Here is a 21,924-nt window from a genome sequence, read left to right as displayed (position 1 = left end):
GAGAGAGATGTAAAAGTAAAAATACTGAATCGAAAGGGCTGCAGGGATGTCCCATTCTAAGCCCTGATTTACTCAGATACCTGCTGCTAGGATTAATTCAATTCCTAAAAAAAAATCTTGACAATTTACTCACCCCCATGTCATCCCTATGTCTTTCTGTCTTTCTTCAGTCGAAAAGAAATTAAGGTTTTTAAGGAAAACATTTAGGGATTTTTCTTCATATAGTGGACTTCAATGGTAGCCAATGGGTTAAAGGTCAAAATTGGAGTTTCAATGCAGCTTCAAAGGGCTCTACACGATCCCAGCCAAGGAATAAACAAATCATCCTGGAATGTTTTCCTCAAAAACCTTAATTTGCTTTTGACTGAAGACAAGAAGACATGGACATCTTGGATGACATAGGGGTGAGTAAATTATCATTAAATTTTTATTGTGGAAGTGAGCTAATCTTTTAAATTTACAAATGCACTTATATACAAGTTATCTTTATCTTTACAATGCTGTTTTAATACTAACATAATTGCTGTGCACTCCCTTGTTCCCATCATCTCTCTATATGTAATTTAGAGCTTGAGATCACAATGTCATCCAATAGTCTCTGACTCTTTAAAAAGGCCAGAGTATTTAAAATTGTATGATTTCATGTCATCCATTTTAATAAATGATCTCCAACTCCACAGAGTAAAATTAGGAAAATCTAACTCACCATTTTCATCATCTTTAGAGCCGAAAGATCCTGTGCTGCTGGTTACGTCTTCGTCATCTCTTTCTTCATCCTCTGCTTCAGAGGCGCTCTTCTCTGCATCAGGAGTCTGGGAGAACTCCTGAGCTTCACCATTTGTGGGAGAAATGTCTCTTATCTCCTCGAGAGGTGTGGAAATGTCAATGCTTTCCTTCTCAGTTGTCTTTTCCTCCTGTTCTAGCACAGGTGTTGAGTCTAGATCTTCAGATGTAGTCGTAAAGATGTTATCGTCATTTTGAGCACTCAGTAAATCACTGACATGATCCACAGAGGAAAAGATAAGAGAAAATTTGGGTTTTTTAGAAATCAGAGGAGGCTTCTTCTTGGGTGTAGTGTTTTGTGTAGTCTCAAGACCATCTACTTCAGATGTGGCCTTCACCTCAACAAGATCTATGGAACCATTAAGGCAGGATGTCTGTTCAGAATGTGATTTAACACAGTCAGGTTTTGCATCAATGTGGCTATCCTGGCTATGCTGGATGGAGAGTTTTTTCTCTGGAGATGACCTTAAATTTGGAGGTGTGGAAGGGATGCCCTGAGGAGCTGTGGGATGATCTGGTTTTTGTGGCTTCTCTGGTTTGGCTAACTGACTATTGTTTTCTGGCCGTTTAGCTGGCCGAAGCTGCACACTCTGCAGAGCAAAAGCAGTGATGAGAGGCATCTTACTAGGCTCCTCAGAGTGAGGCGACACTGGTTTTCTTTCTAGGTTCACTGGTTTTAGGCTGCCTTTCATTTCCTTTAAACAGGCAGAAGAAGGTGTATGTGGTGTCAAGCTGGGTAGGTGTTGATTTTGGGGTGGAGAATAAGCAGGCAGTGGTGGTGGAGGTGGTGGAGGACTGAAAGAACTATCGAGGCTTGACAAGACAGGGTCAGTCAAGACTTCTGGAGGTGGAGGTGGTGGAAATTCAGGGGAGGAATTGATGTAAGTAGTGCTTATGGATGTTTGTTGATGGGGGGTTGTGGGTAAAGGAGGTGGCGGAGGAGGAAATTTCTGGTCTATAGTGCACACAGGGCCAGAGAGTGGAAGGGGAGGAGGAAAGGATGAAGCATTTAAAGGTACAAGAGCCACAGGGCCAGCTGGAAGAGGAGGTGGAGGAGGAATATTGTTCCTGTTGGAATCAGAGGTGTTGGAGGAAAGAGAAGTGGAAGAAGAGGATATGGATACAGAAGAAAGCAAGGATGATTTTCTTTCAGGCACTCTAGGTTTAGGCTTGCCTGATGGGGACATGCATCTCATGAGGGAAGGAACAGGAGTGCCAGCTGTTGGAGTGTTGGATTGACTCGAGTACCCACTTGATGGAGAAGTCAACCGATGTACCCTATCTGGTGACGAAGTGCCTGTTCTGGGCTTCACAGACACATCACTTCCTTCCTGAGCAGGAGGAAGCTTAGCCTGGTTACCATTGTGGAGGTTTTTTCCATTTGTCATCTCAACCACTTGTCCAGCATTGGTGCATGGTGACTGTGTCTGATCTCCAGATGGACGAGGGTACTCCATGTAGTAGCCCCAGGACTCTGCATAATCAGAACGGAGGCTACTAGTATCACTATGAGAAGGTGTGACGGGACAAATGGAGTACACATGAGCCATCCCTGTAGCTGATACACCACTGCTGCCTGCACTGATGCTGCTCTGACTCCTGGAACGAAGCATCCAGGGGTCTTCATAGTCACTACAAGGACTGTGAGATGGTGAGGTTGAGGAGCCTTTGCCTTTCAGCCCATTCTGAAGTGACTGTTGGAGTGTGGCAATCAATGACTCATTGAGAAGAGGACCATTGCTAATATCTGACTGTCCAATATTGGCAGTGGGAAAGCTGGACTTCTTAGGTTTTCGTCGTAGAGAGTCTGTGCGTGCTGGTGGAAGAGGTGGTTTCTTAGGCTTGCGTAGAGAAATGGAACGGGACAGTGACTGGTCACTGTACAAGCTGTTTCGGTCTTCTTGCTGACCAATGCACTCATACATACTGTGTCTTGCCGCTCTTCCTCCTATGCCATGACCATGGCCGCTACCCTGGCTCCTCGATCGAAGACCTGAATCCAGATGCATGGAAGTGTAGTAGCCATCATTGTCCATAGAGTAGAGCGAACTAGAGTCTGTGCCTTTTGAGGAGCGTTCAAGGCTACTATAGAGATGATTTATGGGTGTTGAGCAGCTGGAGGATAGTGTCCTTCTGGGCAAGACATTCTCAGGAGTGTCGTAAATCCATTGCTCGTCTGAAGACAGTGTTCCTGCGGCAAGAGTGCTGTGGCTGTGCAAACTACTATCGGACTGACCGGTCTCACTGCAGGTATCCTTCACCCCTGCTTCTGGTGTGTGTGATCCTGTGCCTACACTACTGGTGCTCTCAGTTGAGACCATGCTATGAGGTCTAGCCTTTGTGTACGGTGACCCAGCAAGTGGACTCTGGCCAGGGCTTGATGTGGTGTGAAGTGCGATAACCTCAGCAGAACATGATAGAGTAGCATTAGGTATGAGGGAGGTTGAGTAGGCTGCATGTGGAGAAACTACACAGGCCGGTCCTGAAACAGATCCCCACTCTCTTTGAGTACTTCTAACCTCCTGAGATTTTGGCCGTGCTTGGGTGCATACCCTGGGGGCATTCCTCATGTGCACTACAGTGTCATCAACTTGTAATTTTCCAATCTGCTGAGTTGCTTTTGCAGCAGAGTCTTCTTGTCTGAAAGGGGTGCTACTGTAAAGGGGCTCTGCGTTAAGAGAGACCCGTGCGCCTCGCGGCAAGCTGTGAAACCGTTGGATATCACTGGATATCAAATGTGGTGCCATTGCAAGAATTGAATTTCCAGGGGAGCTCCCATCAGAAACAGAAGAGATGTTTGTGGCAGAGGTGGAGATGCCAGCCATCTGAGCGGCAATTCCATGTCCCTTCTGGGCCCGTATTCTCCTTACAGAGGGTGGGACGATTTTCACATCCTCAGTCTGGCAGCCAGAATCTTTTGTTATAGATCGACGCAGAGTTGAATTCCCATTTATGACTCGGCCAAGTGTTGAATACTGTCCAGGGATAAACATGGACTGTGGCCGAAGCTCTCCTCCACGCCCTTTAGCCGCTGCAGGGAAAAACAGAAAATACACAATTATGACAAATACTACAACTGCTTGTTTCTGTTTCTCTCTCATCCATCTCTTTGTGACATCAGCTGCCGATCAGATTAACCCTCTGTACTGAGAGCTAATTAATTTGATTAGCTGCAGCCACATGTGGCATGTTGATGACTCCTGGAAACTTTGATTAAGACTGACGACTTAATGGCTAATAGCAAATATGTTGTCCATTTCTGAGTGTCAATGAGAGTGTGTGCACTGAATCAAGGTTTTTCGAAAGGGGGACATTGCAACACGCTTCCACACAAACCACACATATTTATGGGCTTATGCATATATGCGTGCAAACACATTTTTAGAGTTTAGCTGCAAACCACAGGCTGTTAATGCATTATGCCTCCTGTTACCATCATAAACACACCGCAGAGTGCAATTTTGCATCTTTTTAACATCACACTCAATGTTAGCGAATAAATTACCATACAAAAGTAATCATGACATTCTAACCACCAGAAAGAGACTTGTCTTAAAAGCATCAGATCAACTTTAATTTTAGATATATGACACTGATGCATGAAGTTAGCTCTGCATATATAAACAACAGAATGGGACTTAAAGGGATAAGTGATAAAATCCGAGAGCTTTCTGACCCTCCATAGACAGCAACACAACTGAAATATTCCCAGGACCAGAGACATAGCAATGACATTGGTAAAATAACATTGGTAATGTGACATCAGTGGTTCAACGGTAATTTTACGAAGCTACGAGAATACTTTTGGTGTGCAAAAACAAAAACAAAAATAGCTTCATAAAATTATGGTTGAATCACTGATGTCACATTTTGTGACTATTTTATCGATGTCACTGTTACGTTTCTGGTCCTGGGAACATTTCAGTTCTGTTGCTGTCTACTGATGGTCAGAGAGCTCTCGGATTTCATCAAAAAATATCTTAATTTGTGTTCCAAAGATGAACGAAGGTCTTTTGGGTTTGGAGTAATTAATGATTTCATTTCATTGTTGGGTAAACTATCCTTTTAATGGAGATTTATTGTGCATCGCTATTAGCAAAACATCTTTAAAGAGCTTGACACTCTATTTCTCCCCCACACCCATCTGTTCTGATAAAGAAGGGTTGATTAAAAGCTTATCTACAAATAGAAAATACAAATAGTGATGCAGAATGCCCTTTCCACAATCCCCATAATCTGGCATGTGCACAAACAGAAATGTCATTTTACGGTATGCTAGTGTTATTGGATATAACATGGATATATATGACACTTCCTGAAATACTTGCTCACCCAACCATGATGACTATCTGCAATTTTCTTTCTTAAACTGTCTTTTTTTAACTCTCCCTTTCCTAATAAAATATGAAGCATTTTGCCAGAGGAATCTGAATAGGGGATTATGCAGTGGCTTCAGTTGGCTGCAAAGCAAAATGTAGCATGCCATTTTCAACAATGGCTCCAAAATCAGCACTCACATACACTAACAGGAAGCAAACTAAACAGAATCAGGGACCGTGACCCAGGGGAGTGGGAAATGGAATGCCGCTGGATGCAGCTGTTGGAGGCTGAGATTATATAACAGTCGAGAGTGTCAAGAGTATGCATGCAAAGGCTCAGTGAAAAGAGAAGTAAAACAAAATCCCCATTTAGGGCACGATTTCATTATGACTAGCAAATCAATACATGATTTGAGACTGAATAGAATTTATTTTGGATAAAGAAAGCTCAGATTAGGATAATTCTAAGATTCCAAAATGAAAATGCATTGAGATGGGAAGGAGGCACAGTCATGTCAAACTACATTAGATGGTCATGACAGCTACAGTACTACTTGAAACTCATCTAAATGGAAACTAAAAGGTGAGGCAGGAGCAGCAGCAGAAAGAGCTGGCAAAGCCATACCATACCTAGTTCCAGTTGGACGCTGTCAGGCACCCCTGAAATAGTCTTTCTTCGCTTAACCTTCTTGGGCCGGCGGACCAGAGTGTCAGTGTTTATTAGGGAGCGGCGGATGCTGGCCTGCCTGTCAAACGTCTCCCCTGGAGACCAGTTGACGAGGGCAGACAGGCAAAAGGGCCAGTTAGTAACATACATGCATCACACATGCAGCACACACGCATATCAGAACAACATTCATGCGGAGCCACACACATTCTGCATAAGCAAATGATGTGAAATCCAAAGACAAAGACAAAAAAGAAAACACATATCTACCCTCAATCATGTTTCAGTGTGTCTGTGTCAAGAACGTAATTATATGTGACCCTGGACCACAAAAGATTTATATGTGAAAGCTGAATAAACAGCCTTAGTTTTGATTAAGTTCTGATACATTTACAGTAAGAAATTTACATAATATCTTCATGGAACATGATCTTTACTTAATTTTGACCCATGCAAAGTGTTTTTGGCTATTGCTACAAATATACCTGTGCTACTTAAGACTTTCTAGTTTTCTGGTCCAGGGTCGCATATGTTCAAGAGTGGGTGGACAATATGTGACCCTGGACCACAAAACCAGTCATAAGGTTAAATTTGACAAAACTGAGATTTGCTCAATAAATAAGCTTTCCATTGATGTATGGTTTGTTAGGATAGGACAATATTTGGCCGAGATACATCTATTTGAAATCAGAAATCTGAGGATGCAAAAAAAATCAAAAAGACTGAGAGAATCACCTTTAAAGTTCTCCAAATTAGGTTCTTAACAATGCATATTACAAATCAAAAATTACATTTTGATATGTTTACAGTAGGAATTTTACAAAAAATCTTCATGGAACATGAACTTTACTTAATTTCTTAATGATTTTTGGCATAAAAGAAAAATCAAAAATTTTGACCCATGCAATGTATTTTTGGCTATTGCTACAAATATACCCCAGCGACTTAAGACTGGTTTTGTGGTCCAGGGTCACATATATGCATGCAAAGTGCATTTGCCTTTACAAGGCTGTATTGGGGGGGAGATCTGATATGTAATATGATGGAATATCTAGATCTAAATAGAAAGTTCTTACTCTACATGAAATATATGAAGAGTGAAATATAATATTAGAAACAGTGTTTTTTCTATAAAAGCACTTTTGCGCTGTAAGATGTGCTGTGGCACTGCAAAAGCGAGGGAACTCCAGAGACTGGGCACTGTTGACTAAGCTTCAGCACACTGGGATGTCTGACTAAGTCACGGAGCTGACAAACTGAATTAGTGTGTGGGTGTGCAAGTGTGTGTGTGTGCTTTAAAGTCTAATACAGTTTCTTCCTGAGTCACAGTGAAGTTTTTTTTAAAGGGATTGGAAATTCAGAGCTTATTCTGTCTGAGGAAGAGACTATGTAGTGGGTGAGACTGTGTTCTTTTGGATAAGGGGTGTGTGTGTGTACTTCACAGAAATGAATTTGTGCATTTGCAGGGAGACTTAAAGCTCCAACAGATAACTTGTAAAGGTCAAAGAGATAAAGGAAATGACAGAACTGTTAATATGAGAATTGGATTAGTTCACTCCTGAATGAAAATTTACTGAAATTTTACTCAGCCGTATGTCATCCAAGATGACATGACTGTCTTTCTTCAGTCGAAAAGAAATTAAGGTTTTTGAGGAACATGTTTCAGGATTTTTCTCCATATAGTTTAATGGGAATCAGTCTACTGAAGGTCGAAACAATCTTTTATTTTCCAAACAAAATAAAAATACATATACTTTTTAACCACAAATGCTCGTCTTGCGTTAGCTCGACTTCGTGCAGTACGCAGTTACATTGGAAAGGCAAAAGTACCAACCCAGTGTTTACAAAGTGAACGTGCAAAGAAAGTCAAACAAAATGGTCAAACAATGATCTCAGATCATATTTGAAGTTGGAGGAGAAAATGAGATGGAGTTTTTCGCCCTACCTTACCGTTACCTATGAAAAACTATGATTTCAACGTGATTGCGTAATGCGTGACGTTATAGACGTGCGTTGCAAAGCTAGAGCAGAGCATTTGTTGTTAGAAAGTATATACATTTTTAATTGTTTTTAGAAAATTACAGATTACAAGACCCTTATTTCTTGGCTGGGGTCATGTAGAGCCTTTTGAAGCCTCATTGAAACTTCAATTTGGACCTTCAACCTGCTGATCCCCATTGAAGTCCATCAAAAAAAAAATCTCAAAAACTGACTGAAGAAAGAAAGACATGAACATCTTGGATGAAGCTGGGATGAGTAAATTACCAGGAAATTTTAATTCAGGAGTGAACTAATCCTTTAATGAATAACATTCATATTAGATCTATCCACATGGTTATATATCCAGAACAAGCAGTTAGTGATCATGCATGTAGTCCTCAAATGTTAGGTACAGACATATGAGTTAGGATTAGGTTATTAGGAATTACAAATAAAATCCAGATCTACTACGTGTGCAACACACAAACCAACTATATGAATTCTAGACTGACAAACATACAGACTCTTCTGAGACAGAACATGGACGCAACATTTCTAACACTTCTGCAGTGCTAGCTGGTTGGACTGACAGCTGACAGAATATATTTCTTACCTGTGACATTGATGGGGACAATATCTGTGAGAACGGCCTTAGCCTGCTGCCTCATCTTCTCCTCTGGAGTGGGCAGGGGCGGAGCTTTGGACCGTGACATTTGTCCATCAACCTCAACCCCTTCCACCTGCGCTGGACTGTGTGCTCTCATTTGGCAGGTGTCTTTCTCTTCCTCTCCTGAAGATGCTGTGGACTGGAAAAGAGTTGAAAATACTGTGAGTTTCATGACTGCAGGAGGCTTACAAAGATCAATAAGCAGTAAAAAAAGATTTTTTTGAGACTAGTAGGGAGTTTTAGACTCCTACACCCCTTATTTCTTCTTAACTTTAGCCAAAGGTTGTTTAAGGGTTGTGTGCCCTGACTTATTGGAGCTCCAGGAGTACACAGAGCACTTTCACGGGCAACTGACCATCAACCCACACACTCACATAAACCCACTGAGAAACTCAGAGAAAGAATAGAGAACGGGAGCTGGGAGAGGGGAAAAACCAGTGAGGCGTTAAAACTCTGTTCACGCATTGTGATTCTGAAATGGGAACGCCGTTCGCAGCAGAGTTACAAGCGGACCATCTGAAGTTTGAATCCAACACCTGGGCCTCCCTCAGCCTCCCTAACAAACCAACTGTAGTAAAATCACTACAATACATTTAATTATTCATTCAGGTCACTAACAATAGTCCAAAACCTATTCACAGCTGCCTGCAGTCTTGTTTTATGTTACAACATTTTATTACCTGTCCTGGCTCAGTCAGAGTGAAATGGCTTTCAGTGCACAGTTTTAAAAGCGATTACTTCTACAAAATGCTACTTCTACAAAAGCTTGCTCCAATTACATTTAAAACCAAAAATAACAAAGCAGCAAGAAAAAAAAAAAATCAAGAACAAAGAATAAGCAAAAGAAAAAAATCCAGACTGTAACCTGAGTTAACCTCATCCCAATGGGCTGGGAATGCAGGTTAAAAGGGCATGGGATCCTTTAGGGAGGGCTATGGGTCGTAGAAGGACAAAAGGACCCCTGAATCTTTGCTTTTACAGGGTCTGACCTTTCCAGGGCCCCTGAACGCAGTGTGATTAGAAGCGATAGAGAAACGAGGGAGAACGAGGGCAAAGGTAAGATGGGCGTGCTATAAACAAAACCGCAAAATGTCTTCCTAAAACTTTTATGATTGTCTAATTGAATTCTTTCAAACTCATCTTCAGTGTGCACAGGCTGAACAGCAGCTTTTGTGGAGCGCAAAATCTTAGTAAATAACACAAGCGGGGTTGTTGCTTTCTAACACATACTGAGTAATAGTTTCATTTAGAGTGTCAGTCTCCTGGGGTTCAGCTCTCATAATGGGGCCACACATGGCTGACAACATTAATGAAGCCAGCAGAGATGCTGAAGAACTGAGGTGGGAACTCCACAGAGGCACATGTGGGAGGCTGTGATTCAGTACCCAGAACCCATCTGCAAGCAGAGATTCTCTCCAGCAGAGGGTAGCCAAATCCTACAGGCTGCTACACAGTCAGTGTTTAGGGTTATGCATTTGGGTTGGGAAAAAAAAACACGACTTTCTGTACTGATTTTATAACAGATTATTTTTTATGGTCAACAAGCCATACGATGCCAAATATTGTAAACATATACTAACAAATAATACACTTTACACCACTTTTTCCCCCTTTAAATTAGGCATCAAAACATTAAATACAGTGCAAAATGTTTTAGTAGTTTTTTAGTGATAGTTGTTAACGAGTCTCTTGTTTGTCCTAAACAGTTAACAGTCAGGGAAAATCCTTCAGATCCCACCAATTCTTTGGTTTTTCAGCATTTTTGTGTATTTTAACCCTTTCCAACAATGACTGTATGATTTTGAGATCTATCTTTTTACACTGAGGACAACTGAGAGACTCATAACTATTACAGAAGGTTTAAATGCTCACTGATGCTCCAGAAGGAAAAACGATGCATTAAGAGCCAAGGGTGTAAACTTTTGAACAGAATGAAGATGTGTACATTTTTCTTATTTTGCCTAAATATCTTTTCTTTTTTTTTTAGTACTAGCTCTTAATGTTTCCTTCTGGAGTATCAGTGAGCGTTTGAGCCTTCTGTAATAGTTGCATATGAGTCCCTCAGTTGTCCTCAGTGTGAAAAGATGGATTTCAAATTCATACAGTCATTGTTGGAAAAATTTTGTGGAACCTGAAGGATTTTTCTGAAGAACAGCAGGCAGTTTAACTGTTTAGGACAAACAAAAGACTCATGAAACACTATCACTAAACAAAAAAAACACAGCTGTGGATCATTCAGGCAACACGGTATTAAGAATCAAGTGTAAGTAAACTTTTGAACAGGGTCATTATTTTCTCTTGTGGACTATATGTAAACGTCTTATGTAAAATATCTTATTCAGGTGAGCACTAAATAAAAAATAACATGCATTTTGTATGATCCCTCTTATTTTGGTAAAATAACAGTTTGTAAATTCTGCAAGGTGTATGTAAACATTTGACCTCAACTGTAATTATAACCAGAATTTTGTTTTAAATATGCCTACCTTTTTATCAGCATCATCATCTTCCATATCCTCATCCTCATGTTGGGAGTTTGTGGAGCCTGAGAAGGTGGGTCCCTGTGAGTAGTACTGTGAGCTGCGGAAGCCATCTTTCCTCAGTTTATCACATTCTGTGGGAACAGAGCAGACACGTCAGGACAAGTTTGAAAAGAAGAACTTGTTTTTAAGAACTTTCAAACATGAATAAAAGTATAGAACCAGATTGTGTTTATTTGGCTCCCTCTAGTGGTCAAAGAGTAAAATCACCATTTTAGACCATTAAAATGAGAAACAATGTAAAGAGGAATTGTTCGATCCAACTAATATTAAAACAACTAAAATAATTTTTGTCAATGTGAATGTCAGACAAGACTTGGTAAAGAGATTATTATTACAGAAGATTAGAGAAGATTATTATTACCACAAGTAGACTGAGATCTGTTCTGCTCTGTAGATTTTGTGTGTGTGTTTGACAATGTGCAGACTGCATCATACAGGCTTTTTAAGCTAACTGTTGCAGATGGCAGCTACATCCCCTTGGCACACATCCCACAATCCCTTCAGTCATCCAGTCAGCTGAAACCAGCAGTCTCTCTGCTGACAAACACGCTTATCTGCCGCATGTCTTTCCTTAGTTCCTGACTTTCATTTTATGACACTAAACTGCAGCTGTGTGATACACCCCGTTAAATAGCTGAAGTGTATCATTTTTGAATTTCAAAAATGATAAATGGTTGTTTTGCAAACCGTTTTCCCAAACTGTTACTTCATTCGCCATTTGCCCCCCCCAAAAATTCTCACAATTTCTGTTGGGGTGGTCAAGATGCTCAAACAAACATTAGTGATATTTTGAGAGGACGACAGAGTCACAGTATTTACACACTAAACAAATAGGGTAAAAAACATGCCATTGAAGCATATCTAAATATATTTTTCTTCATGCATATAAACGTATATACATTTTTAGAAATAAGTGTACGATTAAACATAATTTAAACATTTTTAAAAATGCTTAAATAATGTTAGTTAATTAAAATTGTTAAAAAAGTTTTAATTCTATCCATTTATTTGGATTTAATGCAACATTTACTTTCAGCCCAAGGCTAAAAGTAAAGAGTTCCCATGCAAAAGTGCAATAAACGAGACAAATCCAGACAGTGCAAAATAAAAAATAAAAAACAGACAGACTGTTAAAAAGCCTTCCTCTAATTCTCTAAAACCAGCATTTATTTTGTTTGCTAATCCTTTAAGGTTTCCATCCACACTTACTTGTCAGCTAAGACTTTAAAGAGACAAGCATGTTTACAAAATGTTCAAGACACCTGTGAACTTCCTCTGATCCACAAGTGTGCTTAGTATTATTTGTCTTGGCAGAATAAAAGTGTTTTTTTTTTCGTGATCAAAGAGAGACTGCCAGAAAAGAAAATGTAAGAAGTTTAAACTGCATTGGGAAAAGTGTTTGATGTTACAGCTCTACCTGTCTTCATGTCTTCCAAGTTGTCCTGAAGTCTCTATTATAGTAATATGACCTACACACCTGTTGCTGTATAATTAATCAGGCTTCACATCAACCACCTGCACTGCTAGATCAGTCTCAGGTTACAATTAACTTCCAAGCCAAAATCTACTAACCGAACCTTGATCTGTACAGCTAAATCGAGTGCTGGATGTCACTAACAGGCGTTTCACAGGTGTCCAACGAGAACGGATGACATCATGGGCACGTTTACCTGCTGCTGTGTTTGTTCCATAGCAATGCTGATGTCATTACAACTGCAGCAGGTCTGAGGTTGATTGTGGTGTGCAAGATGTGCTTCTCTTACCTCTGAGAGCTGTTTTCAGGTTCACTTTGGCCTGGCGGTGCAGGTCTTCCACGCAGGCCGGTCTGGAGCCTGGCAGAAAGACATTCTCCTGCTGGTGCCATGGAGCCGTGTAGTGCACAGTCCACTTTTTCTCTTCATCCAGATTAGATACAGCTAAAAAAAAAAACACAGAGAGAAAGGTTCAAAATTATTTATATGACAAACCTTCAACATACCTGTAGGTAAACTCAGCACTTAATGCAAACAACATGCGCATGTAACCAAATGGTGACCAAATGTGTCCATTTGTGGAGTCAAAACAGAGCCAAAAGGACTCTTGCAGGCTTTCATTTTGTTAAACTTTTGTGAAACAGTGTGAACTCTTAAAACTTAGTGACTAAAAAGTGAATATGAAGGCCGGTACAAGCTAACAGAGATGAAAATGGGCCATGAGGTAAAGGGGAATCTTTCAGGAAAGACCCCCGGAGCTTGAACCCCCAGCTGTCCTGACAGCAAATAAACAAAAACAACAACAGGCTGGTCGTTTTAACGTAAGAGGAAGGGAAAGTAGAGGAGCAGCGGTGGGAGTTTTGTCACAGGTGTGAGGAGCTGTGTGTCCACAGGTGGCACTGAGCTGTTAGGCCGTGATGGCCCATCATGTGAGAGCCGCCAGACTGACAAGCAGAGCCCACAGGAGGCCATTGTGTTTATTCATGAGGCATCAGGACTTTCAATATAGAAGCGATTTCTTAGTCTTCAGAGAGACTAACACATACTGATGTGTAAATGCAGATTAATCTACCATGGGCTTCTGTATACAGCTTCTGGTTTCCCTATGGCCAAATGTCACTTGGAGATTTTTTGTATTTTTTAAAAGTAGTTTTCAATTTAAAAATGTGAAAAATAAATAAATGAAATAAATTAATGTATTATAATCCATAAACTAAACTAAAACATATTATTCTACATAATAGAATAAAAATACAGAATAATAAATATAATTAGAAATTTATAATTGTACAATTTTATTTTTTAACATGTTTTCAAAAAAAAAAAAAAAATCACCAAGGCGGCATTTATTTGACCAAAAACACAGCAAAAACAGTAATATTGTAAAATTTTATTAGAAAATAGTAATAAAAATAAGAAGTATTTTCTTATATATTTTAAAGCAGACTTTTCTGCCACCGTTACTCTTTCTCATACAATACCAGTCAAAAGTAAAAAGTAAGATTTTTAATGTTTTTTTTTTTAAATAAGTCTCCTCTGCTCATGAAGTCTGCATTTATTTGATCCAAACTACAGCAAAAATTTTAACTATTTTAAATAACTGCTTTATATTTGAATATGTTTTCAAATGTAATTTATTCCGGTGATCAAAGCCAAATTTTCAGCATCAGCATCAGCATCATTACTCCAGTCTTCAGTGTCACATGATCTTTAAAAAAATCATTCTAATATGCTGATTTGCTGTTCAAAACACATTTATTATTATTATTATCAATATTTAAAACATTTAGTGCACTTCTTTTAGGATTCTTTGATGAATAGAAAGATCCAAGGATCAGCATTTATTTAAAACAAAAAGCATTTGCAACATTATACACTATTCCATTCAAAAGCTTGGAGTTAGTATAAGTGTAATATAATTTTTATTATTTTATTTATTTATTTTTATTTGCTTTAACTGGATCAAAAGTGATGATAAAGTGACTGGAGTAATGATGCTACAAAAAAATCAAAGGAATGAATTACATTTTAAAATACATCCAAACAGAAAACGTCTTTTAAAATCATCAGAAACTTTTGACTGCTAGTGTATGATTTGTTGCTCAACAAATGTTAAAAACGCTTATGCTGTTTTCTGGAAAGCATATTGTCACTGTCACTTTTGATCAATTTAACACATCCTTGATGAATGATAGTATGATACCAGCATAAATAATTTTGAATCCAAATGTACAATATCAGAGGATGCCAGTGGGGGCAGGGGGAAGATGCTGGAATCAAACTCAAGCAATTAAACATTCAATCAAAGTGTGACATTTTTGCAGGTTTTTCTGTTTTTTTTGTTTGTTTTTTTTTAACCACAACACTAATCCTTTGAACATACTGTTGTTCAAATCAATTCTGGGCTTCAAAGGGACACTTTCTCCTCAAAGGCATGATCAGTGAATGTGCAGACATCAGACAGGACAAAGCAGACAAACACATGGGAGGATGCAGAGGGCATTTAGTACTGCAGAAAAACACACGTTACAAATACAGCCGTTTGTAAACAGAACGACACAATCATCTAACAAGTGCTGCAGGTTCAAAGCATCTCTGTTTAGGATTTCAATTTATAGCTTTAAGTCTGCAAGGTCACCAAACATCAAACCAAAAGTGCAGAGGCCTTTAGCTTTTAGCTTAAACATTTTGAACAAAAATCCAATCACCGGCTTGTCTCTGGAATGCCTCCACAGTCGGAAATATTGAGTTTGCCTCGGGTTAGTTCCTAAATGCTATGTGATCATGGCCTCATCCGTGTGGTAACAACTAAACAGGTCAATAATCTACCGACCAGCTCATTCTGTCACATTACCAGACCAAACAGAACTCCACAGAACTGGAACATCATTTGAGTTCTATACCTAATTCTTAGCAAATGCATACAAGTGGATAAAATAACAACTGCTTTCATCACAGAAAAAAACTAATGATACTTAAATATATTTGTTCAAACTATCAACAAGACCATTTGTTTGACAACAAAACCAGATGTACAACAAAAAGCATTAAACCACCTTCATACTCAGCAGCTGAGATAAAAGTGAGCGAGGCCTTTGAAGTGCCCACAATAAATATCAGATGATTCCAGAAAAGACAATACACACACTCACATTCACATTTTCCAGTCCACAACCTATTAAACCTGTCTGTGTGTTCGTGGGGAGTGAGGAGAGCGGTAGCAAGAACAAAAACCTGCATTGTGCCCAACATCAACCTCCACATCAGCCTGAGCTCAGCACTCAGAATCAGCCCATTCAAATCTCCCATAATCCCTCTGGACCTGCTCGTATCCATACAACACACACACACACACACACACACACACACACACACACACACACACACACACACACACACACACACACACTTTGCAATCACCATCCACCACGTGTAATACTGGAATATGGATGAGCTCAACCACCAAATTTAGCCTCCGAAGAGAAACGATCAATTAAAAATAAATCACAGTTAAAAAAAGTGTTTATGATGTTCTGAAACAAACTAAATATTTATTAAAAATAATAATCAGTACTGGATTATGTTTTATGAAAGCACGCCATTGGATGTAATCCTATTAATTAAAGCATTTAATGTCAATAAACCAAAGGTTTTAGTATCAAATCGCATACAACATTATTAAAAACTGTCTTTCGCAAATTGTGAATCAATGCTGATTAGCTAATAAATTCTGATTAATACAGGTAAAACATTACAAATATTTTTTTAAATATTAAATTGCAATATTCTTAATATATTTAATATCTTTAAAATGTATTTTTCTTTTCTATTTCCATTTATTTCTATTTACTTTGATGACTAGAAAAGTTAAGAATAACATCATGTACCTGAATCAAAAATCTTTTGTAACATTATAAAAGAATTTATCATGACTTTTGATCAATTTAAAGCATCCTTGCTAAATAAAAGTATTTAATTCTATAATTTCTTTCCCAAAAATGGTATAGTATGCTGGTCTTAGGATCTTTTTATTTAAAGAATCCTGACAAAATGTCAACTGTTTTAAATATTGATAATTATGTTTCTTGAACAGCAAATCAGCATTTTAGAATGATTTCTGAAAGATCATGTGACACTGAAGCCTGGAGTAATGATGCTAAAAATTTAGCTTTGATCACAGGAATAACTTACATTTTAAAATATATTCAAATAGAAAACAGTTATTTTAAATAACAAAAATATTTCAACATTTTGAAAAAGATTTGCTGTACTTTGAACCAAATAAATGCAGGCTTGGTGAGCAGAAGAGACTTCTTTAACAAACATTAAAAATCTTACAGTTCAAAAACCTTTGACTGGTAGTGTAGATATAATAAAAGATGCACACAACCACAATTTATGCGTCACAAGGTCATTCTCTGGTCATCACAAGCAGTATCAAGATGTTAACAGACAGGTGTGTCTATTAAGTGTACAGGAAATGATTCATCTGTCCATGTTGAGATAAAGATTCACAGCTCTTTGCGAACTTTGAACTTACTCAAGTACCGACCTGCCACACATTTAATAAAATCTTTAAGATTTAAAATAAACCACTAGCTGATAGATCAATAAATGCCTACAACGCTACTCAAACAAGTTCACAAAACTAACCAATAACCTGTCTGATCTCCATCAGCGCTGAAGGAACATAGTCAAAGAGTTCTTACCCTTGCGTTTGAAGTATTTAATGACCGACTTGAGCGAAGTCCCGATGAACACCATTATTCCAGTATGTGAGGCAGGTGGACCCGCTGTACAATTGTCACGGCCTCCCAGTACACGGGAGCGCTGGACGAGCAGTGTGTGCCGACAAACCTGTGTCCTCTTGCCAACAAGTCAGTATGTGCCTCTCCTCATTTGATCAACGCTTATCGCCTCCACAATGAGCCCCTCCTACACATACACACACCCTCAACCCAACCCTGGGAAACACTTCCTCCTCCCTTACACACTTAGACACACACACACACACACACACACACACACACACACACACACACACACACACACACACACACACACACACACACACACACACACACACTCCCTGGGGCTCAGAGGGAGGGGTGTAGTATATGCCCCTCTGTTCATCTGTGCTTCGGTTACCAAGGAGCTCTCCAGTATGGCTCATCCAAAGTATCCGCCCTGCTTCTGCTCTAATACAAGCTCATTGGAAAGACAAATCGCAAATGAGATCTCTTTAATCTCTCAATTGTTTCTCCTAGGCCGCAATTAGATAAAGTTTCGATGAAAAAAACCCAGTAAGCATCTATGTCTCCTCAGGAGTCAAGGATGGTCTCAATAGTTTCAAACTGCTCAGATTTTTCAGTTTTTGTTTCTACTATAATACACAAGCCTATAGGAAAAAAGCAAATTACAAATGAGATTTCTGTAGTATCTTAACAATTAAAGAAAACAGACAATTTTGTTTCATCTTTTTTCCAGAACAAAAGACCTATTTAGAGTCTGCAATAAAAACAGAAAATGATTTCAATATAAACTCAAAAGATTCTCAAAATAATCAGTTTCTATAAGGTCAGTGAACTAAAAAAGAAAGAAAAAAAAGAAGAAGAAAAAAGAAAATTTTAAAATGTTTTTAAAATGTTTATATGTAAACATGTTACATTTTAATATACTGATTTGGTGCTTAAGAAATATTTTTCATTAACAATGTCGAAAACATTTTTATTAGTTTTGTGGAAACCATGAAGTTCAACGAACAGAATTTATTTGAAACTGAATTTTTTGTAACAACATAAAAGTCTTAATTTAATGCATCTATGCTAAATTAATGTAGTAATTTCTCTAAAAAAAGGGTAGTGTACACCACGAGTCAAAAGTTTTTTTAAAGACATCTCTTCTGCTTACCAAGCCTGCAATTATTTGATCCAAAGTACAGCAAAAGTCCAATTTTTATTTTATTTTACCAGTCTTCAGTATCACATGATCCTTCAGAAATCATTCTAATCAGAGGTCGACCGATAAATCGTTCGGCCGATATATCGGGCCGATATTTGCTATTTTTTAATATATATGCATCAGCCGATATCCGTGTTTAGTAGCGCCGATTTAAAGTCAGGCACGTCTGCGGGCAGCCCCGTGTTATTGGTGCGGTGGAACGCTACTGTGAAGGACCCCAAGCCAAAACTTTTGTAAGATTCAATAACAGTTCTGAGAGATAAATGTAAGGCTTAAATTCTGATATTTCTAAGTCCCATGGTCATATATTTACTTTATATTACTAGTAAACTAGGAAGTGTTGCTTTCACTTAGTGAAAGAAAAGCATAGAACCGACGCGAACTGGCATAATGCTACGGCTAGTTAAAGGTTTGCTTACTTGCAGTTAAGTTTAAGGACTGTAGTCGAAAACGATCAGCAGCTTGCTTGCTAACATAATAGCCAGTGTTATAAGTTCTGTTCTATTTTTCCTGTATCCGAGTCGGAGAATTTCGCTCTGTGCGTGGAATGGAGAAGGCGGCAGCTCTCACAAACAATGCAGTGTTGCGATTACTCCGCCTCGCTCGGAGACAGTGATGCACGGAGGGTGGTTATATCCGCGGGTCTGGTAATAAAAAAATGCATTCTAATTACTTGTGGGTGGGTCGCGCGTGGATGAGATAAATCAATAATGATGTAAACATTAACTACATTTTATGTGGTCAGGACCGTGGCGCCAGCTTCCTTTTAAATATATTTTGATGATTGCACCTGATCCGCCCGCACCCGCAACGTCAGATACTGCGAGTTTATACATATATGGTCACGTCCAGATGTCAGTAAACGTAATTTTTTTCAGCATGGATTTGGCTTAAAAGCACAAGTGATTAAGCCTATATAAGTGTGCAGTGATGTGCGGATCAGCTGTTAAAATGAACCATCCATTCATCATATCATGCAAAACTAAGAATTAGAATGATTGTAATAGGACGATCGTGTGCGGTTTGCTAAATCAGAGAAAAAATATATATAGGTGCAGGTGGGTGGCAGGCGGATTACACTATTGCCTGATTTTGCTTTATTTCGTCAAAAGTAAGATTTTGCTCTCTTTTGTCGTCAAAACTATTCTGAAACAAATCACAACTGAGCCGCTGTGCATCTCCTTTTAAACACAGCAGTGTTTCGTTTCAGAATGAACGAGCGTTTTTAAACGAATCTAGTGAAATGATTCAATTTCTCATTCATAAAGACAGTCATTTGCTTCATTCAGGAATGAATCAGCGGTTCGAACGAATCAAATGAATGATGATTCAGTAATTAAATCAGTGTCTTGCCGCCATCTGCTGGCAGGTCGTCTCAGTTATATAAATCATTTAAAATTTCTGTATTCAAAATTTTATATTTAAAACATTAAAGTTTAACATTAATCTCAGCTCTTAAACTTTTATGTAAATGATTAACAGTTTTTATATTATCTGTTTTATATATTTAATACTTGGTCAGTTCGATTTGTATGGTTAACTTTGGTTGAATCTTTTATAATAATACTGTGCAGTGCACAAAATCAAGATCTGAAAGATGGTTCATTGTGTTCACTGTTCATGAGGTTAAGTTTAGAAATGATGTGCATCCACTTATTATTAATGTGACATTTTAGCATGCAAATAAACGGAAGAACTTCAAGATATCAGCCCTAAAAATCGGCCAAAAAAATCGGCAGCACATATCGGCCATCGGCTGACCCTGACCTCTAAACATCGGCATCGGCTTTAGAAAAACCCATATCGGTCGATCTCTAATTCTAATACGTTGATTTGCTGTTCAGCAAACTTTTTTTATATATATAGATTTTTTTATAGATTTTTTTTTATAGATTCTTTAATGAATAGAAAGATCCAAAGATCAGCATTTATCTTAAGTAAAACATTTTATAACATTATACACTATAACATTCAAAAGCTTGGAGTATTTAAAAAAAAGCTTATTTTATTTTGTGAGGGAAAGGAATGATAGAAATTGAGTACATTTATTTAGCAAGGATGCTTTAAATTGATCAAAAGTGATGATACAAAAGATGTCTATTTCACATAAATGCTGTTTTTCTGAACTGTGTTCATCAAAGAAACCTGAAAAAATCTTCTCAGCTGTTTTCGACATAATAATAATAATAAAAAAATGTTTTTTTGAGTAGCAAATCAGAACATCAGAATGATTTTTGAAGGACCATGTGAGTAATGATGCTAAATATTCAGCTTTGAAATTTTTTAGGAATAAATTACTTATTATTTCTACATTTTACTGTTTTTCCTGTACTTTGGATCCAATAAATGCAGGTTTCTTGAAATAACATTACAAAACTTTTGACCCAAAATCTAGAATGTAATGTAAGAATAAATCATTGTAAATCCCATAATGACCAACCACTAATCTGAAGTTTTTGGGTTGTCCCACTCTAATTGTTAGCCCTGTCAACAATAGTCTCAAATTTGTCTATTTTAATTTCTCCTAAGACATTTTAGCCATAACATCTGATACTTAAAGCATTAAAAGTACTAAATTAAGCCTTCTGTTATATTAAAATAGAGAAAAAAAAACTATCTCTCTAGATAGGGCTGTGCAATTAATCTAAATTCAGTTTCGATTTCGGCTTCAAGCGATCAAGAAAATACAGTAATCAAGATGAAACTATTATTGCGCTCCATTCCGCTTCCTGTTTCAGTGTTGCACTTTTGCTCCTTTATAAAAGCCAAATTTCACATGGAAATCAGCAAAATCATGTAATGTGACTTTCATAAAATGGGATGTGCTAGATTTATTAGTGTTTCTTTGATGTTGTGTTTTTAAAAGCGAGAGAGAGAACTTGTGCTGTTCTGTGTATGCGCTCAGAGACGGAGCAGAGGCGCTTGGTGATTATTCATGTAAACCCTTGTCAGTTGTCTTAAATGATCGTAAACAGTTGAGAATGAAAATACGTGTGTAACAGTATATTGGATCCGTGTGGCTCTTAAAGCGGCAACAAATAATATTCCTTCTGCCGTCTCTGTGCTTAATATTAATAAAACGTAAAATACAAAGAGAAAAATCACTCACTGCTCTTGAATGTAGGACTTTTGTAGTTTTAATAAGAAACTACATTCAAACAATTATATTTAATTTCTGCAGTAGGCTGTTAGACTACTTTAGAGTTCTCAAAAAAAAGCAGTTTTTTTCCATGTGTATCTTTTTTCTGTTGTATTTCTATCTTTAAATGAATCACTAATACAAAGTTTTGGACCCAGTCATAATTGTGTTAAATAATCATGATTACAAATATTGACCATTATCGAGCAGCCCTAACTCCAGACTATAATGTTTTGCTTCATCTGTTGTAACCAGGCATGTGTGTTCATACTCTGGACATTCACATATGTGTGCATCCGTCTCAGTCTCTACTGAGGGACAGAAGGAGCAGGTCTCCCACTGATAAGCCGGCTTGCCGTGTTAGCACACAGCCACTGAATCTAGACCACTGGA

The 21,924-nt window shown here is 38.2% G+C and overlaps 1 protein-coding gene across 3 annotated transcripts in view; it reads right to left on the bottom strand.

The window, feature by feature from the left end:
- nhsl1b (NHS-like 1b) overlaps positions 1-21,924 on the bottom strand; it is a 144,383-nt gene that overhangs the window by 6,754 nt on the left and 115,705 nt on the right. For 2 of the 3 annotated variants that reach the window (XM_073816392.1, XM_073816393.1), the window contains exons 2-6: positions 12,723-12,875; positions 10,903-11,030; positions 8,363-8,555; positions 5,733-5,864; positions 707-3,814 (exon numbers count right to left, since the gene is read on the bottom strand). In XM_073816392.1, coding sequence (XP_073672493.1) covers positions 707-3,814; positions 5,733-5,864; positions 8,363-8,555; positions 10,903-11,030; positions 12,723-12,875 — 3,714 coding nt within the window. The remainder of the gene's footprint in view (positions 1-706; positions 3,815-5,732; positions 5,865-8,362; positions 8,556-10,902; positions 11,031-12,722; positions 12,876-21,924) is intronic. The other variant, XM_073816394.1, reaches the window with a different exon arrangement.

The sequence above is a fragment of the Garra rufa genome, chromosome 13 (assembly GCF_049309525.1).
Source record: "Garra rufa chromosome 13, GarRuf1.0, whole genome shotgun sequence".
NCBI classification, from domain to species: domain Eukaryota; kingdom Metazoa; phylum Chordata; class Actinopteri; order Cypriniformes; family Cyprinidae; genus Garra; species Garra rufa.
Note: the sequence above shows the minus strand (reverse complement) of the source record. Positions and strands in the feature narration are given on the sequence as shown.